General features: G+C 42.4%; 1 protein-coding gene across 7 annotated transcripts in view; it reads left to right on the forward strand.

Moving 5' to 3' along the window:
• The window catches only part of DOP1A (DOP1 leucine zipper like protein A), a 79,737-nt gene that overhangs the window by 30,989 nt on the left and 26,534 nt on the right, over positions 1-22,214 (forward strand). For 3 of the 7 annotated variants that reach the window (XM_073675623.1, XM_073675625.1, XM_073675624.1), the window contains 11 exons: positions 591-780; positions 2,652-2,750; positions 5,095-5,194; positions 6,874-6,983; positions 11,230-11,338; positions 11,717-11,837; positions 14,606-14,725; positions 15,193-15,307; positions 16,431-16,460; positions 18,511-18,744; positions 21,054-21,657. In XM_073675623.1, coding sequence (XP_073531724.1) covers positions 591-780; positions 2,652-2,750; positions 5,095-5,194; positions 6,874-6,983; positions 11,230-11,338; positions 11,717-11,837; positions 14,606-14,725; positions 15,193-15,307; positions 16,431-16,460; positions 18,511-18,744; positions 21,054-21,657 — 1,832 coding nt within the window. The remainder of the gene's footprint in view (positions 1-590; positions 781-2,651; positions 2,751-5,094; positions 5,195-6,873; positions 6,984-11,229; positions 11,339-11,716; positions 11,838-14,605; positions 14,726-15,192; positions 15,308-16,430; positions 16,461-18,510; positions 18,745-21,053; positions 21,658-22,214) is intronic. The other 4 variants (XM_073675626.1, XM_073675628.1, XM_073675627.1 and 1 more) reach the window with 2 other exon arrangements.

The following is a 22,214-nucleotide window of genomic DNA, read 5'->3' on the forward strand; positions in this document are numbered from 1 at the left end:
AAGAAGTATGGTCCTGCAGCTCCCACAAACAGACTGCTTAACTTTCCTAGCTGACCAATGCAGTCTCCATTCAGAGAGAGATCCCAGCGCATCGCTATCTCCGCTATTGCTCACATTTTGGCTGGTCACTCACCAGCAGCACACTGACACACCTAGTGAACATAGGCCCTGCTCATAGTAGAAAAAAAAAGCTAGGCAGGTGCATACAATCATTTCCTACAGAGCTAGGACTTTAACCTCTCCTACCTGGCTCTTCTACAGTGTGTGTTAATAGACACCAGTCAGACTAGTGGAGCGAGGCATGAAGAATCCACCAGGGACCATCCTCTTGGACTAGTCACTGAAGTCACATGGTCCAGTCGGCTTTTAAATGTTTTTTTTCTCTGAAACATTTCAGAGAAAATCATACCTTCATGTAACGACAGAGCCAGACTCTGATTAATGCTGATCAGGGATTGACTGTCAGATTCCCTTTAAATCAAATATATGCTGGGCTTAAAGTACTGCTGTATCTTTAACCTTATTTGTTTCATGCTGGAATAATTTTTTACTGATATCCTTATTCTTCTGAAATGATGTCCGTCTTCTAGAACAAACACCCTTCTGGAGAAGGTGGCATCCGCAGTGGAGCAGTCTGCGTTCTATAGTGCCCTGTGGGGCAGTCTTCTCACCAGCCCTGCAGTACGCCTGCCTGGCATCACCTATGTCCTTTCCCACTTGAACAGGAAACTTTCGATGGAAGACCAGCTTTACATAATTGGAAGTGACATTGAATTGATGGTAAGGACTGGCGCTATGGTGGCACAGTTACCACCCTAACCTGTCTTTTGCATGTAATGGTTATGGATGGACGTACTTTATGTACCATAGTATAGTCAGGCTTGCTGAAGCTGTATTCTTCAACATGTACGTTTCTCTTTTTTAATTATTTCAGATTGCAGATGTATTTTTCTCTAATTCTATGTATGCATGTCCCTCTCTATATGTTGCACACAGAAAACCATTTAATTTTAAGCATCATTACCATTCTTGTGTAATTCATCACAATGTCAGGATTATATATTTTTTCAATTATCTCTGAAATGACTAGGTGTGGGTCATTTATTGCAGTGCTGGTGGTGTGTAACGCTGCGGATGGGAAGCTTTCTGTTCTCCATGTATATTAATGAGCTTTTCATCCTGTGCCATCCGTGCTCATCACTGTCACATGACCCTATACATTGATTCCTAGTCTTCTCCATTCATCACTGACCAGAGCTTCTTGGTCAGACCTGGAAGAGCTCCGCACATGGGAGAACCTTTTGGCTTACAGAGCTGAATTGTTCAGTTCTGGTTGTCGTCTTTTGCTCTAGCAATCCTTTCCTGAAATGTATTGACAAGAACAGGTTAAGATGCAGTATATAGTTTTATCTTTTGTTTGGTCTTAAAGGGAATGTGTCTGAGCGCATCATGATGTGCAGACAGACACACTAATTCCAGCAATGTATCACTTACTGGGCTGCTTGCTGCAGTTTTGTCAAAATTACTATTTGTTCTGCTGTAGACACAGCAGCTGTCTGAATGCTGAGCTCTGTATAACCCCAGCCACACCACTGATTGGCAGCCTTCTGTGTGCACTGTGCATAGGCAGAAAGCTGCCACTCAATGAAGGGGGAGGGATCATGAATATGGAGAACTACATGTCAGCGGGTTTACTAGTCCTCTCCTGATAATCTCCTAAAATTGTGATTTTTATCAAAACTACAACAAGCAACCCAGTAAGTGACACATCGCTGGAATCAGGGTCCTTGTTTCTACATTATGCTGCTCTAAGATTTCATGGCGAAAGTTGGTGACCGCTTCCCTTTAAGGCCCCCCATACACATCATATTAATTCCTTAGTGACCAGGCCAAATTTTTCAAATCTGTCGTGTCACTTTATGTGGCAATAACTCTGGAACGCTTCAACATATCCTAGAAATTCTGAGTTTGTTTTTTTCGTGACACATTGTGTTTTATGATAATGGTAAATGTAGGTCGATATGTTTTGAGTTTATTTGTAAAATCAAAAATTTTAATAAATTGTATCAGCTATAGTGTGCCGCTGACAGCTGCTGCAATTTCAACCGTCGGGGGATGCTAGTCTCTTATATCTCAGGTTAGTAAAAAGTTGTATTGATGGTCACTAAGGGGTTAAAATCTAACTTATCTGTTAAGAGATATAAGAATCAGGCAGAGGAGTTTTGGGGCTTCTTTTTCCTTTCAGCCCATTAAAAACACATGCATGCACGGCCGATGTGTATGGTGGATTTGGGAGAGATAACTGGGTAGAGAGCGTATGGTCGCCCATATCTGAGTGTAAGGGGACTCCCACACATGAAATGAAAGTCGACAGGACCACCTGACCATCTGCTTTGTATAGGGATCTCCCGACTCTCACTGACCGGTGTCATTGGAGAGATGTATGGGGGATACGGAGAGATGACGTTTGGTTTGGCAGACACCTATCTCGTGTACGGCCAGTTTAAATCTGCATGAATCAGGAGAGAGGCTTACGCCATGTGCCGGGGACCTGGTAATTGTTTCTTACTAGGAAACCCCATGAAATGTGCGCTGGTTGCTTTCTACGGTCTGTATGTGTTGTAACCCTCCTGATGTGACCTGTTTTGCAGGTGGAGGCAGTGAGCACCTCGGTGCAGGACTCCAGCGTGTTGGTCCAGAGGAGCACATTGGACCTTATCCTCTTCTGCTTCCCCTTCCACATGAGTCAGGTATTGGAGCGAATATCAGTGTACACCTCATTCAGCAATGTGGTAAATGGGGAACGTTCTATGCTTCCTAATCAATTATTTTTCTAATCCTGATCCTGAGGAGTGTGAGAAGCGCGTTACTATACTGTATTGCTACCAACTACAACTGAAGGACTGTAGGAGATCTCCTGTCGCCAAGAAGAAGAATCTGTTCCCATAATGGCTGGATTTCCTTCTTATTGACTCATATAATGAAGAATTGTTATAGCTAGAACTACCCTGCTCGTCTTCATAGTGTTTCTCCTCCTTACTGTCCCCAAGATCTTATTAATCTTCTTACCCCATATGTTGCTGAGGAGCAATTTTCTCATGTAAAGGTTAGACCATGTCTCCCTGGTTTAGATTAAAGCCTTGAAGCCAATTTCTGTGACAGATTCTTTACAGTACTTCCTATTGCGGGCAAACCAAGCACAATGTGTAAGTTACCGGGTGCTAATAATCTCACTGCGTTGTACTATTCTATTACCACAGTCATCATTTCCATTCTAAACCTTTATAGGGGTGTCTGCCGTCACTTTGTAACTGCAGACTTGTGAATCCTCACAGCTCGCGCACTCTGGTGCTGGCGCCGGGGGATGGTCATGTGACCACAAGTACAAGATTCACATACTTCTGGCCACATTTCGACTAAACGTGTCCGGCCTCGCTAGATGTACATGCATTTAGTGACACTAGTCATGGCATGGGAGAATCCCCTCAGTTTTCAGTGCTCAGTGTGAGGATTCACAGGCCTGCAGTCATACAGTGACTGCAGACTAGTATCTGAATACCAGACAACCTCTTTAAATGGTTTGTGCAGAATTAGAAACATGGCTCCTTCCTTGTACAAACAGCACCATACTTGTCCATAGGTTGTGTCTGGAATTGCCTTTGAGCACTGTTGAAGTTAATGCGTTTGATCACATTATCACACACAACCTATGTCTAGATATGACGCAGGGTTTTTTAATCCTTGCCAAACTTTTTAACATTTCTAAACCCAATTGGCACCATATAAAATAATAAAATGCAGAATTCTCACCATATGGATCACCTTAATGGTTTCCCTGCACTTCTTGCTCCATCACGATGGACATATGACCACAGCAGCCATTTACTGGCTTATAGTTGGGAGGTAATTGCTGCAGCCCAAGAAAAACCTGTCGAATTTCTGATCACTTCTGTAAAATGTGGACCCCAGTTGTGTCTCACAAGCAGTTTGGGCCGGGGGCATTTCACAGTTTGAAAGACATTAATAAAATTGCATCTATTGTATTTTTATGATAAGAGTTAGTATGCATGGCATGGCTCCTTACAAAATACAAGCCACGGAGTGGTAAAGACTGGCAGACACTGACACACAACATGTCCCATGCTTCTGCTTTAGTGAGAGAGAAACTATTGCAAAAGTTGTTTGTTCAGGTTCACTTCCCACTCCCCATTGAATAAACATGCAGAATCACCCTTCAAGTGTCACCCTTGTGAAATCATCAGCATCTTATAGGGGTTCTTCACCTACTTTAAAAGTTATTGTTAATGAATCGAGCGTGGAGTGAGAAAAAGAAACCCTATACTCTCCTGCAATGCTGCTTAATATTTGCTACTGATTCAGAAAATCAACCTCCAGAGGGGCCGTCACGTGACTGCTGCAGACGATCAGTGGCCCTCGATCGTGTGCAGCTTTCATATTCCAACTCAGCTGGCTTCTTTATTTTAGTATTTTTTGATGGCAGGTTTTTGACCAGAAAAAATATTTTCTGAAACATTATCAGGAAATGCCATTTTACCAAAAGAGTAATAGATGGTTGGAACCAGCTTCCAGCAAATCTGTCTAGAAAATCATCAGTAAGTGAATTTACACACAGCTGGAATTATTATTATTATATCAAAAGGTAAAGAAATAAGATAAGATGGACCATGTGGTCTTTGTGTGCCATCAATCTGCTGTGCTGCTTCTAGAGATGCCGACTATGGTATTGTCACTGTTAAATATTACCAGGGATCCAGACGAAATGGCAAAAACATCAGTGTGAACAGAGCCTTAGAATTACTGCGATTTGATTCTATCTATAAAATATAGTATTGAAAAGATTTGCAGAACCGTGGTGCGGTGGTCATGCTGGTAGTGCACAGGCAATAGACCTCCGACCTGCGGCATCCCTTACTCTTCTGATTAGTAGGCTTTCTGGATGTCATGTGTGGATCGCTACGCAATGAAAACCTCATACTATGTGCGACATCTTTTTAAGTCTTTTTAAGCATTTATCATTAGACATGTCGGTGATCCTACTTGTGACTGCTTGTCTTGTCCCTTATTTTTGCCCAGGCGACCCGTCCGGATATGATTCGCATTCTGTCTGCGGCTCTGCGGGTGGTGTTACGGAGAGATATGTCGTTGAATCGAAGGCTCTATGCCTGGCTGCTAGGTGAGCTCATGGACTTCCCATTACCATGGACAGAAGCCGCAGTAACACTTGTTTTATCACCTTAGTTTTGCATCTGATTTTGGTACCTGTGTTAGACCATAAATTTATTAGTCACTTATCTCCGATGAAAGGATTATCTCCTTAACTCAATTAAGCTTCTCAATTCGGTAGTAAGAGGCTGATTGTACAAAGCGATTAAAACATACGGGATCGTACCCTGGAAACATTACAAGATAAGCAGCTAGGCTAATGAAAGAGAATAAGTGGCAATTGTCTGCAGTAAAAATATTGAGTTCAGAACGGTTATAGTCATCGACTCTAAAGGCCCCCACAGACTAACGTTGGACGATATGGGCTGGATCTGCTGACAGTCTTATGTGTATGGGGTTCTCCCGACTATCCCCCAGCAGATGGTATCAGGGGAGGGAAGGGTCTGGCAGTGGCTCTCATGGAGAGAAGATGAGCACTCGGCTGAGCGGCCCTTTCCTTAGTATCAGGAAGTTGGGAGAGATGATTGTCGACCACCATGGAATATCTACTGCCCAATCCGTCTCAGACAAACTACATTTTCTGCTGCTTGTTTCTAATGGAAGCAAAAGAATAGAACACAAATGGTGCATCCTGTAAATTTTTTTTGTGATATGGAAAAGTATAAGTACTTGTTGTAGGATCCACTAAACACGTAACCTCTGAGATCAGCTTAACATTGTTAGAACTCTTAGAAAGATCAGTTTCCACTATTAACATCTTTATAGCAAATATTTGTATTTCATGTGATTTAAAGGGATTGTTCCCTTTCAGATAATGTTTGGCCCCGGCCTCTGTTTGTTAAAAAAATTTAAAAAAACGGTTCTGTACTCTCCTTCCCCAGGTCCACCAGCGAGTCTCCACCACTGCTCCTGGTGTCTGGCATTGACTGTGGCACTGACGTCATGTCAACAGCGCAGCAGCCAACCAGTGAGCTCAGTGTAGATAAAACACCCCCTTCAGAGCCGCTGAGCTCACTGATTGGCTGCCACGCTGTTAACGTGACATCCGCACCGCAATCAAAGCCAGACACTGTGGCAGAGACTCGGCTCTGGACCTGGGGAAGATGAGTATAGCGTGGTTTGTTGTTTTTTAACAAACTGCATTCAGGGTCAAACATTATCTGAAAGGAAACAACCGTCTTACTAATCCCAAGGTTTCTCTTCTACCATTCCTCTGTTCTTCCTCCTAGAAATGTAGAAATCATTTCACAGCTGAATCTACAGGTTGGTGTCTGTCCCTTCGTACACACTTTTTTATGTTGTCCAATCATTGCTAGACTTTGCATTCTACGCATCATAGGGTGTCCTAACACTCACCCCATTGTCTAGTTATTCATACATTTGTAGGAGTAATAACAGAGGAACAGCCAAGCGCAGAGCTATAAGATAAGATGCATCTGAAATGTTAGTAGTAAATTGATTGCCTTGAAGTTTTTGGGATGTCACCCCTCTCATTGGTCATACAATTGAGAAGCACATTGTATTAGAACGTTTAGGATGATATGAGCCCTCTGATGACTATTCTTGTGCTATCTCTTATGCTGTCTCTTTGCGGACCACACCTCTGGTGAGTTACCGGTGATTCCATACATTTGGCACTTGGTGTAATACCTGGGAGTGATCTGACATTACTTTCCATATATTTCTTAGGATTTGATAACAATGGGACCATTACAGGGCCAAGGAGCACAAGACAAAGCAATCCGGAGGAGCATGCCTCTTACTACTTCAATACATTCTCTAAAGATCTCTTGGTACAGGTGCGTTGTTCTTCTAGAAAAAAGGGATGTGAAATGAATACTGCAATGCTGGACCAAATTCAGTCAACCCCTTATCGCCTTGGTGGAGTTTGTTTTGGTATCTGATGAGCCATAATATTATTGCTGTTCAATCAAAGGGAATTGCACACAGAGGCTAAAAATTAAGCCTTCATGACCAATCTGGCTGTAGAACATTGGTCTGTATTCAGTATATGGACAAGAGCATTGGGACACCTGCACATTACAGCTACATCCCATTCTAAGCCCAGAAGTAATGTAGAGTTGGCCCCATTTGCATCTATAACAGTTTCCCTCTTCTGGGATGCTTTTCTACAATATTTTGGAGGGTGTCTGTGGGACTTTTTGCCCTTTCATACAGACAAGCAATTGGGAGTTTGGACACTGAGGATGGACAAGGCCTGGCCAGTCTACGTTCTAGTTCATCCCAAAGGTGTTTCAGATCAGGACTCAAATTTGACATCGGGGCTCTGTGCGACCAATGAAGTTTTCCCACACCAAACTTACTCAACCATGCCTTTATGGACCCTCCTTTGTGCGCTGGGGCACAGTCACGCTGGTACAGAAATAACATTCCCTAAATTGTTCCCACGAAGTTGGAAGAACAGAATTGTCCAAAATATTAGATTAGATATTAGAAAAAACTTTTTGACAGTTAGGGTGATTAATGAGTGGAACAGGCTGCCACGAGAGGTGGTGAGTTCCCCTTCAATGGACGTCTTCAAACAGAGGCTGGACAGACATCTGTCTGAGATGATTTAGTGAATCCTGCTTTGAGCAGGGGGTTGGACCAGATGACCCAGGAGGTCCCTTCCAACTCTACCATTCTATGATTCTATGATCTTAAGCTTTAAAATTTCCCTTTAATGGAACGGAGGGGTCTGGGACCACCACTGTAAAACAATCCCATCAAATTATCCTTTGCATTGTGCCAACTATATAGTTTGGTGGACAGTCAGGCAGTTCACATTCTACTGGCATTCATCAAATCCAGATATGTCCATCAGACTGCCAGATAGGGAAGCATTGGTACAATACAAGAGGGCACATAAATCCAAATCATTCAGACGTATAAGTGAGATTCAGACAGCCGCTCCCTCATAATGGAAAAAAATGTAAGCGCTGCAAGCCGAGGCACAATGGTGAAGCACTGGCAGATAGGAATTATAAAGTGCAAGTTCTTTTTATTAGACTTACAAGCGATAAAATAGCCATCTGCATATTACACATATTACACAACATGAGAAGCTGGACTTTGCATACTATATATTACACTGATGGCTTATACCAGTGAATGACCTCACATAAATAACTGCTTGGAAGGTGAGAACAATCACAATAAGATTCTGTATGCTCAGCGCTCAGTCTCAACCTCCGCATGTGTCACATTCACTTATTTATACCCTTTCATATGATTGTTGGCATTGTGCTTGGTGATGTAAAGCTTGCAAACAACCACTTAGCCATGGCATGGGGAAGCCCCTGGAGTTTTTATGCTCATGTTAGTGTAACTTATATTGGTGTAATTGTGAGGTGTCCACATACTTTTTGCCATAAATCACATTAAAGAAGCCCTCCCATCTATATTTTTTCAATTAGTGTGTGTATGAGCATGTAATGTAATAAGAGTATATTAAAACCGTTTTCCCACAAATAAAGTTAATTTTAATCAATAGATCTTGGAACAATAATAATTACTGTGTAATGGCGGTGTCTGACAGTACAGGAACATGGTCTGACCATACCACATCTCCTGGGCAGGGGAGGAAGCAAAAGAGTATACAGACAGGACACCACGGGATCACAGCTGCTGCTTTCTGTGAGGTGAAATATTACTTAAAACAGGCAGAGAAATATTTTACCTCACAGAAAGAATCAGCTGTGATCCTGTACTGTCCTGTCTGTATACTCTTTTGCTTCCTCCCCTGCCCAGGAGCTGTGGTATGATCAGACCATGTTCCTGTACGGTCAGACACAGCCATTACACAGTACACAGCAGGGACACATGTATAAGATTATCTCAGCACAGGAACATTTTATTTAAACACATCCAATTGTGGAGTTTATTTTTATTCCAAGATCTATTCATTAAAATGTACTTTGTGGGAAAATCCTTTTAATGTACGCAGCTACTGTTGCTTTCTCCAGTGTCCACAGGCGTTCTGCTCCACATCTCTGTGACGTCACTGCTCTGCAGAGACTCTCTGGGTCACACTGCGCTCTGCGTGACCCGAAAGTGACTTTTACAGTGTAAGCCCATGGAGCGTCAGAACTAAGCACCTTAGACTTACATTGTAAAAGAGACCTCTGGCTCACACACAGATCAGAGTGAACTAGATAGTCACAATTTCAGTGATGAGTGAGAAGCGAAGCACAGCGGCGCTGGACCCCCGAGAGAGCAGCGGTAGGGGAGTATATTAGTACTCTCACAATCCATTAGATGTATATACACACACTTATTAAAAATATATAGATGGGTGGGCTTCTTTAAAGGCAACCTGTCACCAGGTTTTTCCCATATAAAGAACGGCCAGCACCTATAAGCCCTCTGTTACAGCTGTACATCTGTCCCCAATGTACTCTGCATAACACAAAAAAGAGCTTTTATTGTACTCCTACTGCGCGGTCGGTTCGATGCGTATCGCTGGTCTTGATCCGGCTGTCTCCCTTCTTGCGGATGACGCGTCCCTATGTCATCCACACAGTGTCCTCCATCATGCTTCTGCGCAGGCACACTCCTCTCTGCCCTGCCGAAGGCAGAGCAAAGTACTGTACTGCTTATGTGCATAAAAAGGTCAAAAAGCCCCGGCGCATGCGCACTGCAATACTTTATGCTGCCGTCTGAGGGCAGAGAAGTGCGCCTGCACAGGAACGCGATGGAGGACACTGTGGATGACGTAGGACCCATCATCCACACGGAGGAGGATGGCAATTGCAAGCAGACAGGAGGGGCCGGCTCAAGACCAGAGACACCCATCAGACCAGACCGCCCCGTAGGTGAGTATAATAAAAGCTACGTTTTGTGTTTTGTACAGCGCATTGAGTACGTATATACAGCATAGTAGAATGCTGTAAATACGAGGTCGTACAGGTGCTGGCTCTACTTTATAGGGGGAAAACCTGATGACAGGTTCCCTTTAAAAACACCATTGGCTTTGGCCATAAAGCTTATTAAATACCCTACTTGTTACTTATGTTTCTGTCCTTACTTAGATTATAGGTTAGATGATCACTTGACTTACTGCTTTAACCTGTGATCTGATTGACATAAAAAGTGGTCACTTGTAATGAGCATATTAAATCAAATCTGTCCTCCTAATATGCTGCCTGCGGTACAGTTAGCCAAAATGACACCATAAATATTGTGCTGGCTGTCTAATACAGCCTACGACAGAATACAGCGGTCTCTGAGTCCACCTTATCCCTACACTCATTGTGTATATTTCAGTATGGGTTTCACACATCTGACATTCTTGGTCCTAGTACAGACCATGATATCTAGACCGGCCGCTGTTCTCCTGACCTGAACTCAAGAGCCTCGTAGGCAGTTATGAGACTCTTAACTTTGGGTCAGATGTGTGAAACTGGCTTAAATGTGGGCTGCCAGTCATTGCTGAGGGAATGGGGGGTTATAGTACCACCTACAGTTAAGTGATGAGCAATTTCATTCTCACTGGCCTGATCAGGCATCCAGTCCACCCTTATGTTGCCTCTGGTCTTCACTTCTACAACAGTCATCCTCAGCCTGGTGTCCTGGGCGCATCTTGTGTGCTTTCTATGCCTCATGGGCAATCATGACGACATGGAGACCTAGTAAGTGTCAGAGACTTCCGGGATACCAGGCCTAGAATGCTGGGCACAGAAGTAAAGACCACCTGCCAGGAGGACTAGCCCATGCCTGGACCAAGCCAATTCAAATCAAATTGCTCATCTCTCCTTACAGGTGCCATTATCCAGATGTAGCAATATTTCTCATATAATGACTGATCAACTTTGAACTTTCTAAAGTGTCTTCAAATAACCTGTCGCTTGACTTTTCATTTGACACTGGCTATCGTATAGGTATCTCAGTGCTGTCGCTTTTGAATGCTTTGTGACTGATTTTTTTCAGCCTCTGATGTACAAAAGGAAATATTAAAAAGATCAACTAGTGCAAGAAAAAGATTCTGTAATGGAAAAATGTGCTAGTATTGAGTGTCAATGCTTCTCTGTGCCTTCCTTTATTCAGGCGATGGTGGGAATTTTACAAGGAAAAGACCTGAGCCGGGAGAAAGCACTGATGCAAGACCTGAAGCCTTTCCGCATCCTGATAAGTTTACTGGACAAACCTGAGCTTGGTATTATTGTCTTTTTCAATTTTAAGAAGTTGGGTGTAATTTCCCCCATTTGTGATTCCTTGTGATCCCTACTTTCTACACATATGTTCTGCCCGATCATTCAGAATGAATTGTATGGAATGCTCAGTATTCGTTCAGATACTCCCCGTCTCTGGATACTTTGTGCCATAAGGTGTGCTTTACCCTCCACTACTAATATCTGCAGGCAAAACTGATCTCCGCTGAGAAATAAAGTAAAATGTGTGAATAAACAAGTGATTGGCACAGAAGCCCTTTTTCTGGAGTATTCTTGCAATATCCGGTGTTCCATCTGATGTACTGTACGTGGTCCTGGCATTGGATCATTGGTTTACACTTGTATGGTTGTTTTGGTGCCAGGGCCTGCAATTCTGGAAGACGTGTTAATTGAAGTGTTCAGAACATTATATACACAGTGCAAAGCCGAGCTGGATCTACAGACACAAACCCCGTTCAGCAAGGACCCTGCGCAGCTCAGCAGGTAATGGATATTGGACGGGATTAATACAAATCTGTCTAAATGTCTCTTCAGAGAGGAAGAGGACCAGGACTCTAGTGCCACCTATAGGAAGTAGCAATTCTAAAAGTCAATATCGACCCTTTAACGAGCCTTGCCATATAACTTGGGATAAAAGCCAGAGATTATGGTTCTGGCTTTTGTCATAAGTCATATGACAAGGCTCGTTAAAGGGTCGATATTGACTTTTAGAATTGCTACTTACTATAGGTGGCACTAGAGTTCTAGTCCTCTTCCTCTCTGAAGAGACAATTTGAATATTTCCCAGAGGAGCATTGCGGTTTAAAAGTCTCCTCACCTTGACATGCTTAACATGTCACTCTTCGCAAGGAGAAACGTTACCCCTTGGATACAGATCTGTCTGAAAATCTAATAACGCTGATCTCACCAGTAACAAAAGATTTGAATCATTGCCTTCTGTTTATTAAGGATTGTCTGGGATTTTCATCTTGTAAAGAGGTTATCCAGGACTATTTTATTCTTTTTACTATGGGCATAAAATCTAACTAGCAGATAGTTGCTAACTATCTGCCTTTTCTACCTAATGCCAGCTCAGATTGGTCACCGATGCTCCTAACGACGATTCAGCTGCTCCACATCAATAGAGCAGATCTTCCTCTTCCGGTCTACTCTGTGTTTGGTGACAAAGTTGCACTCTGTATTTTTTTTTTAATGCTAAAGCATCTAAACATGAAGTATATTAAATTTGAATTGTATTACTGTTCTAGAAAATAGGAAAAAAAACTAAGATTCTCAGCACTTAATTTGGCCAATTCATGCATGCCCAATGACAAGGTGATCTCCTTTGCTGGGAACCTATCCTAATGTGATTCCTCTCCTGGGCTGATAGCCTACATTTATATGGGTAGGTTGGATCCTGCTGCAATTAAACCCACCATTGTTGAAGTGACAGTCAGTCTTTTGTTATTTGTATATAGGTTTTCTGACCGAGCACTCCACCCATCAGCCCGTGGCGGTTTTAATTACTGCAGGATCCTACCTATCCATATAAATATAGGCTATCAGCTCAGGTATACACCTATTCAGACCAGTGTTCTGTTTGGAAGTGACGGTCAGTCTTTGGTTATTTGCTCTGTCTTTGGGGCGTGACTGCTGAAGTCATGTTGATTGACAGCTGACTCCCCGCAGATATGCAGCGGGGAGCCGGCTGTGAATCAGCATTTAATCAGCAGTCATGCCCTGTCAAAAGAGCAGAATGGAAGAGAAGCCAATTCTCTGTCAACGTGATGTCCGTGCTAGCTGGTTAATCGCCGGCAGGAGCAGTCCGTGACCACTCTGGATTGGCACTTGGCACAAGCAGGTAGTTAGTAACTACCTGCCTGTTAGTTCTTTGGCACATAGTAAAAAATATCGAATAGTCCCAGATAACCCCTGTAACAATGCAGCCATTTTTCATTTTTGTTTTTATTTCGTCATCTACTTTTTGAGAAAGCCATAGAATTTTTTATTTTCCTCAAATGCAAGTGTAGTGAAATGGTGCAAAAAAAAAAAAAAGCGCACTTCTATCACTGTATTTTGGGTTTCATTTTTGAGGAGTTGATTGTGCAGTACAAATGACGTGGCAACCATATTCTCCAGGTCAGTGTGATTATAGGGACACCAGACTTCTGAACCTTATAAAAAAAAAAAAAAAAAAAAAAAAAAAAAAAAAAATGGTTTATGACATCATTTTCCAAAACGCATAACTTTTTTTTATTTGTGAATTAAACAATGTTCTCTTCTTTTTCCTAGTTACCTCTGTTCTCAGTCCCCATAGGGGACTTCAAAATTTGACTTGTGCTGTATACATCAATACCGCTTTATTGCTGTATATAGTAAAATTCAGTCTCCCATGACGCCTATTGCGACACTTGAATGGCAATTCTTAAATGCCACGGTCTGTGATTGATAGTTGCATTTAAAATGTTAACAGCGGAGATCAGCAGTAGCACTGATCATGGTTGTTAAAGGCAGATACCAGCTATGTAATACAGCTAGCATCTGTCCTGTGTGGCATGGGTAATATATTGCAGTTATATCATATGGCACTATGTACTTACAATTGCTTGTTTTGCCCTTCTACCCAGTTAATTATGCTGTTTTCCATGAGGTCCATGACATCACGAGATGAAATACTGACTAGATGAATCCTTCTAAACTCTATGTAGAAACAGGAGGTCAATTTCCCCTGTATGAGTCATCAGTCACTGCAAAAGTCTCTGGCTGGTAGAGGGGAGGATGAGCAGCTGGGTCAGGAGTTGAAGATGGGAATGATTTCTGCAGGAACAAGAAACTTCCTGTTTATACACAGAGCAGAGAAAAGAGAAGAATTAACTGGTAGAAAGGCAAAATGAGCAATTGTAAGTGCACCGTGCTATATAATAGGATTGCTATATATTAAGAGAATAAAAACTTTGATGGGAGTGCTTCTTTAAGTGATGACATAACCTACATCTACATGACCACTGCAGCCAATCACTAGATGCCATATGCTCTAGCATGAGGCCAGTGATTGGCTGCAGCAGTAACATGGATGCAGGAATGTAAGCAAAGACCCACAAAGAGCACTGGACCGTATGCATGGGTCTGTGGATTATTAAAAAGTTGCATGTTATTTTTGATCGACTTTACCTCTTGTGTGCCATACTAGCGCTATGCTGGAAGGGGCAGCAGCACCCATTACATTGCCTACATGTTTGCAATATAAAATAATTATTTTTTTTTCTGTTAAGTAAACTGCGGGAAAACAAGAGGACTGCAGAGCTCATTAAAACCGCCAACCTTCTATTTAATTCCTTTGAGCCTTATTACATGTGGGATTACATTGCCCGTTGGTTTGAAGAATGTTGCCGGTAAGTACAAATTGACTCTAAATCCGGCACTTTATTTTGCTTTTTATTTAATATCACTCAGGCTCTACGGAAGATTTATTACACTGCAGGCATTATTGGGCCTTTAGGCAAGTAAGCGATTGTTAACTCTGCTGTGACAAATCCCCTGCAGTTAAGTCCCGCCGCAGACATATTACTGATATTTTCCTTTTTTTTTCTTCTCTTGCACTTTTTCCAGTGCAGTTTCTTCCTAAATGTCTTGTTTTTAAGAAATATGGTTCCATTTTATGGATTTAATTTTCAGAAAATGTAATTTGACAATCTATAACTGTGATCCTTTAATAATCGAATTTTGCCTTGGTCATTAATTGTATAGTATGAGCTGAGACAACGTCCCACCTACATCCCATTTAGCTTTCTGTCTTATGATAGGTCAATGCAAAGTCATTTACATTATTTTGGAAATTGTGTCCTATTCTTTCTGTTAGGAGGACGCTGCACGCCAGACTTCAGCCTTCGTCTGATGATGACGGTAATCAGTCTGAGTTACCACTCATCAATTTCTGCTTGCTGGTGGATTTCTTGCTTGATATTGTGTCTTTGGTAAGAATTTCTGCATTTTCAATACAGGGTTGTTTTATGACTATCTGAGCCAGATTTTAAAAAACAAAACATATGAGCCTAATCATTATTGCTTTTATGCCTTTTTTTTTTTTTTTGCGCCATGTTCATCTTTCTTTTTGTGTGTTCACCTGTTTGTTAGTTTGTTTATTATATTCGTCAATGTGGGCAGAGTTTGGGGTTCCCAGATGTTTTCACGTGATTCATCATTTATGATTTTTTATTTAAAAGTTACAAAATTTGTCGTTCATGTCCCCACCTCCTCACTGGTGTGATTTTATGTACACCAGTTATTTGGGTTACATTTTTACTCTCATTTGCAAATCATGCAACTTTTTAGCACTAAAAAAAAATTGCAAAAGAAGATTAATGTTTTTGACTTTGAGCAAAATCTATCAACCCAGTGTGCAATTTTAGAAAAAACATAAAAAACAGCCTTACTAATACCAGGTCAGATTACCAATGCACAGATGCAGCAGACCTCCATTATAAAGGCGGGGGCAGCACATGTGCAAAAAACTGATGGAGCAACCACTCACTAACCTACTAATTCATGGAGTGGGTGGCTGTGTAATATTATACATGCACCCAGATGAGGCTTGCATAAGACGCCAGTCACACACATACGTGTGATGCACAATGCCTGCCTTACAGCCTATTGATGACTTTGTGCAATTTTGAAGAATTTTTGCCTACAAATTGGCAATGGATACTACAAGAGAAGGAAAATTTAAAAATCACAAATGATGAATCTCAGCCATAGCGTCCAGTTAAACCTTCTGAAATGAAGATTGCTGACTAGTGCTTCAGATTTCTGTTAACTGTCATTTATTAGGGGATTGCAGCTCTGTTTCCATAGAAAACCACTCTGTAAATGTTATATTTTGGCTTCATCTTCATGGGTGGTCTGCCAAACCCACCCAGTGCCTGGCAGCAAAAGCCATCACCAGTGTTGAGTGCAGATGGCATTGTGTTTTCCCCCAGGGACTGTTGCTGTTAACCCTTTTTATAATACTCTGTGACACCATGTTATTTTCTCTGCACATCTAATAACTGCTGATCCTGCTTTTTCCATCCTTTTAAACCTTTGCTTTCCTTTCCCAAGCCTACTAGAAGTATGAGAGTGATCTGTCAGGTACTGTATGACCGCCTGTTTCTCTCTCCTTTCCTTCCTTACTGTGCTGACATGAACATATTTACTTGTGCTTTTTCTAAAGATTAATAGTGGTGTCCTAATATACATACGTGATGATTGTGTGCTAGGGCTGTAGAAAAAAGACATGACGTGAACTGTACATCATACATTGATTTGCAAAAATTTACAAAACTGAACATGAGTTTCTTTGCTTAACATTCTGATCAGACTGTATGAAGCCCACTGCCACGTCATGGTGAACCCCTCAGTGGGTCCCTAACTTTTTATAGCCTTAAAGGTGCAGCACCGAGCGCCAACCACCGCGGCGGCATATGTGATGATTGTAGTTTATTGTCCTGTCCTCAGAGGGTCGAGTAGTGTACATCTTTATCTTCCAAGCTAGTAGCAGTAATCAATCAAATCAAAGGGTATCCGACTCCCAGACTGTAGTAGCCGTGTTGGTATTCCAGCGCTTCCCCTTTCAAGTGAATGAAAAGGCTGCTGTGCCTGTAAGCATTGTAGAGAAGGTGGAACTCGCTGAAACGCCATGGCCTCTGCAATCCGCCAATTACAAGGGTTGGCAAAAGCTGCCCCCGAAAAAATCAAATTAATGGCCTATTGTAAGTTTGCAAGTTCTGCCAGTTAATACTGCTAATGTTATAATGCGTTCTCTGTTCACTATAGAGTATTTCCGGCACTCAGTATAAAAAATGCCATAGACCCTTATTGGTAAATCAAAAGATGAACTAATAATTAACAAACTTCATTATCATTTAAGGCTATGCTCACATTTGTTATTTTTTGATCCATTTTGGGAGCATATAAACTGAAATGAAACGTCCAGTTAGAGGACGGCTTTGTTTCCTAAAATGTCATTTTTTACTAATCTTTCATGGAAATTGCATGGAAATTTCTTGATTGTCCAAAACATTGGAGGTTATTTTTCAATATCGATAAGTTAGGTCAGGGTTCCCCAACTCCTGTCCTCAAAGCCCACCAACAGGTCATGTTTTAATAATTCCATCACTTGTGTAATAGTAAGGAAATCCTGAAAACATGACCTGTTGGTGGGCCTTGAGGACTGGAGTTGGGGAACCCTGAGTTAGGGGATATTTTGGGGAACCTGTTTCTTCCAGTTTCCTTTCTAGCAAAGTATAAAATATACTTACAAAAAAGTGAAATTTTCCTTTCTAATCTCTTCCCAAAACTCAGTTTAAACTAATCAGATCATTATAAGGGACTTGGCTCCTATCAAAATCGTGGCTGCTGTTTTTTCAGCTATAATTATCCCGAAAATGACCTACTCTGTGGATCAGTGTAGCAAGAGACCAAATCAGACAGCAGAGAAGGATGTACCTCCATGGCTGCTGCAGGGTCGGTGTGTGTGTGCATGCTCCTCCGCTGCTGCAGGGTCGGTGTGTGTGTGCTCCTCCGCTGCTGCAGGGCTGGTGTGTGCGTGCTCCTCCGCTGCTGCAGGGTCGGTGTGTGTGTGCTCCTCCGCTGCTGCAGGGTCGGTGTGTGTGTGCATGCTCCTCCGCTGCTGCAGGGTCGGTGTGTGTGTGCTCCTCCGCTGCTGCAGGGCTGGTGTGTGCGTGCTCCTCCGCTGCTGCAGGGCTGGTGTGTGCGCGCTCCTCCACTGCTGCAGGGTCGGTGTGTGCTCTCTCCTCCACTGCTGCAGGGTCGGTGTGTGCGCTCTCCTCCGCTGCTGCAGGGTCGGTGTGTGCGCTCTCCTCCGCTGTTGCAGGGTCGGTGTGTGCGCGCTCCTCCGCTTCTGCAGGGTCGGTGTGTGTGCGCGCTCCTCCGCACCAATAGTATCCTCCCCTGAAACAGCTGTATGTAAATGGCGATTGAAGTTTCTCTTTATGTGCGAAGTCATGTGGCACAGTGCTTGAATGGGTCGATAATGATTTTCAGCTTGTTGCTTCCAATAGGTGGCACTAGAGACTGTTCTCTTCCTAAGTGAGATTAGTTACCTCAAAACAACCTTTAGATACACATTTACTAGAAAAGAAAGTAACCAATTGCCCCATCTTTTTCCTTTTCATCATAGGAGACTTATATTGAGATACAGACTGAACATCTGCCTCAGCTGCTCCTCCGAATGATATCTGCCCTGACCAGCCACCTCCAAGCCCTCGACTTCAAGGAGTTAACCGATTCGCTAAGACTTTGTTCAAAGATTCTCAGCAAAGTACAACCTCCACTTTTGTCTGCAGGCACCGAAGGCTCCTTCCAGCTTCCCAGTGGCCAAAATGGCTGCGGTAAAGACAAGGAGGATCGGAAGGTAAGACTGGTGCTGGCTTATATATTGTTTCTAATGCTAGCTTTAAATGTAGGTCATTCATTTGTATGAATAAATTGAGTTATATTGGAGCTTTTTTTTCTACATAAGAACCTTTTTCCCATGGAACTTTCTTAAGCCCTTTGGGGCTAAGGAGATCTCAATCTCTGACCGTGGCAAATGACGTGATCACGGGCACCGATGGGTTGCAATGACACCCTGGGCTCTGCTGAAGACCTCCGTGCTTATGACGATTCTCCTGTGAAAAAAAAAGAAAAAAATACATACATGATGCGTCAGCACACTGTGACTAATGCTATAAACGTTAAATACGTAAGGTACTTAGTATTTTTTGATCAAAAAGCACAAAAGCCATCCAACCACGTCAAGGTGACCTTTTCTTATGGATGGCTTCTAACCAGCCTCATGTGAATGGGGAGTGAAAAGGAAACGAACTCGAAACCTAGCTCACAATTAAAACCTTATGTGCGAATGATGGGTGGATAAGGGTGCTGGTTGCACCTGTGCATTAATTTAATACTAAAATTGTGCGGGCCCTATTTTTTCTTTGTGTGTCGTACATTTCGGGGGGTGGCCCCCTCTAGAACTCAGCACCCTTATCCACCCATCTTTCCTATACAAGGTTTAAATTGCGAGCTACGCCTGGTTTCCTTTTCACTCCCCATTCACATGAGGCTGGTTTGGCACATGGAGAGGTAGGACATTTAGTGGTTAGGGACCATCCATATTAAAAGGTACACTTTCACACTGTTGGATGGGTTTTGTGCTATTTGATCAAAAAACGCTTAGTAAGTACCTTACATTTTTTACATTCACAGCAATATTGCAATATTTGAGTTTATATATTCATTAGACGCAGTGGGCTGACCTATCGTGTACGTGTAGATTCTCCGTGAAAGCTAAGATTTAGCTGGTGTTCATAGGAGACAGTGGTTTTCACTATACATTGCAGGGCTGATTCACTGCTATGTATACTGCAGGCGATCAGACGATTGCAGGTTCAAGCTAACACAGTAAAAAGTGAAAAAAATATTTTTAAAAATGTATGAATAAAAAAAAAACAACAAAAAAGTTTGAATCATCCCCCTTTTGCCCCATTAAAAACCAATCTAGTTACAATTTTTTTTTAAGTATTCATATTTGCCATTTTGTTAGATTCTGAGGCCCAAGAGTGGGTTAAAAAATTAACTCTTCTAGTCCTTTTTTCTTTGGCCCTTACCTTTCCCTCTGACGCATCCCATGTGACCGCATGGCCACGCTGCTGTATGGAGAAGGCAGCTCAAGAGGATTAGAGGGCCTGGTGGCTGGATAGGCAATAGGAGGGCCAAGAGGACTATAAGAATTTCCCCCACCCCCTTGTATATTGAGGTGTATGTTGATTTGAATTCATATAATGTCAATGTGATGAAGAAATCCAAACAGAATGTGTTCTCCACACAAATACACTTCTGGGAGTTCCACGTTATAGGGGTTGTCCAAGCTTGGAACAAAACCCTGCAAGCCTATAGAACCCCTTTAAATCTGTCAGTAAGTCCAACCCCCTCCCCCCCCAGCTGTCTATGTGTGCATGTAAGTCAAAGGAAGCTGAATTCAATTATACCTCGATATCTGTGATCCAATGTCTTATTCCAGAGAAATCCACATTTTTCTTAATATGTTTATGAGCTGTTAAGGTCTATGGGCCAGACATAGATCTCCACACGAGAGTTTACCTCCAGAACTTCTATTAAATGAAAGTGGGCAGCACAGTTGCTCAGTGGTTAGCATTGCAGCCTGGGTTCAAATCCCGCCAAGGACAACATCCACAAGGAGTTTGTATGTTCTCCCCGTGTTTGCGGGAGTTTCCTCTGGGTTCTCAGGTCTCCTCCCTCCCTACAAAGACATACTGATAGGGAACTTAGATTGTGAGCCTCAATGGGGACAGTGATGAGAGTGTCTGGAAAGTGCTGCGAAATACAATGGCACTATTAAGCAAAGCATAATAAATAATAGGGGGTGTCACCAATGTGAGACATGTAATGGCTGACAGTCTTCTCTCCTGATCTACATGTCTCATACTGGTAATGACCCCTTTCATGTAAAATTAAGCTCTGAAGGCAGATTCTCAGGGAGATCAGTGTTTGGCCCATAGTCCTGAACAGTATGGATTTCTCTGGAATAAGATGTCTGATCACAGATATCAAGGTATCAGGCTATTTAGCTTCCTATGACCTACATGCCCATATAGACGGCTTAAGAGGACTTTTAATGCTACTTTTATATATAGTTTCACACGATAATTTATTTTCTAGTTGTCCCCGGGTTCTGCTGAAATTCCAGGTGATGTGTTTGAAGATGGGGAAAACCCACCAAGCAGCCAATCTTCAGAAAGTGGATTTACAGAATTTGTACAATACCAGGAAGACAAAGTGGATGACATTGACCGAGCGCTGAATGACGGACAAAGTGCAGCTGGTCTGCCCTTGGGTAGCACTTCATCAGAAACGGAAACTGCCTCCACAGTAGGGTCTGAAGAGACGATTGTACCGTCTTGTAAAAGCCCAAAGGGAACAGCTACTCACAGTGTAAAGGCGGCACAGAAAACAGCAATGCAGTTCTGCTTGGAGTATTTCCAGCAGTTCCTCACAAGACTTATTACTCTGTACGTTCTTCCGAAGAGTGTGAGCGTTTTAAGCTCCACATTAGAACAACAATCAGGAGGTCAAACAGATGGCGCTAAATGGGAGGGCACAGAAAATACTGGCGAAAAGAAAATGAACAAACCGATTTCACCAAAAGAATATCGTCCAGCCTTCATCGCTGCCTGCCAGCTATTCCTGGAGTGTTCCAGCTTTCCTGTGTATATTGCAGAAGGCAGCCACACCGCAGACGTTCATTCAGATAAAGGAGATGGGGGTAAGTGGACGTGGTCTTAGATCTACATAACTGCAAACTGCGATATATCTAAAATTCAATGTAAAGTGTATCTACCTCACACTTAGGCAAAAATGTAAAGGAATTGTATAATTAAAAGCACCCAGACAAATTGTGCATAAAGTGCTACATATGAGACACAGCTCTGCTCTACTTCCCTCCCCCTGCTTGTAATCACAGGAGATGCCAGCAGTGAGGAAAGCAGGGCTTTGTGTTATTTTATGTCTCACGCAGACAGAGCCGGGTCTGACATATTCTGGGGGCATGTTCTTTTTTTTTTTTTTTTTTTTTTTCCTTTCCCTGTATAACGCCTCCTGCTTATGATTGGTCAATGTCCTTCAGGGAAAAAAGTACACGCCCCCAAAAAAACAATTTCTGCTAACACCCTGTTGTTTGAAGGGGAAATTACAGTCTAAATTTTGCAAGCCAATATCTGCACAACAAAGATGAGAAATTAAAAAAAATAAAAGCCATTTACTCAACTGTGCAGCCACTACTCCATTATGTGGCCAGTTTAAAATGCCATAGCTGGTGAAATG

This window comes from Phyllobates terribilis, unplaced genomic scaffold (assembly GCF_046119375.1).
Source record: "Phyllobates terribilis strain yellow unplaced genomic scaffold, ASM4611937v1 Scaffold_3__8_contigs__length_932513732, whole genome shotgun sequence".
NCBI lineage: Eukaryota > Metazoa > Chordata > Amphibia > Anura > Dendrobatidae > Phyllobates > Phyllobates terribilis.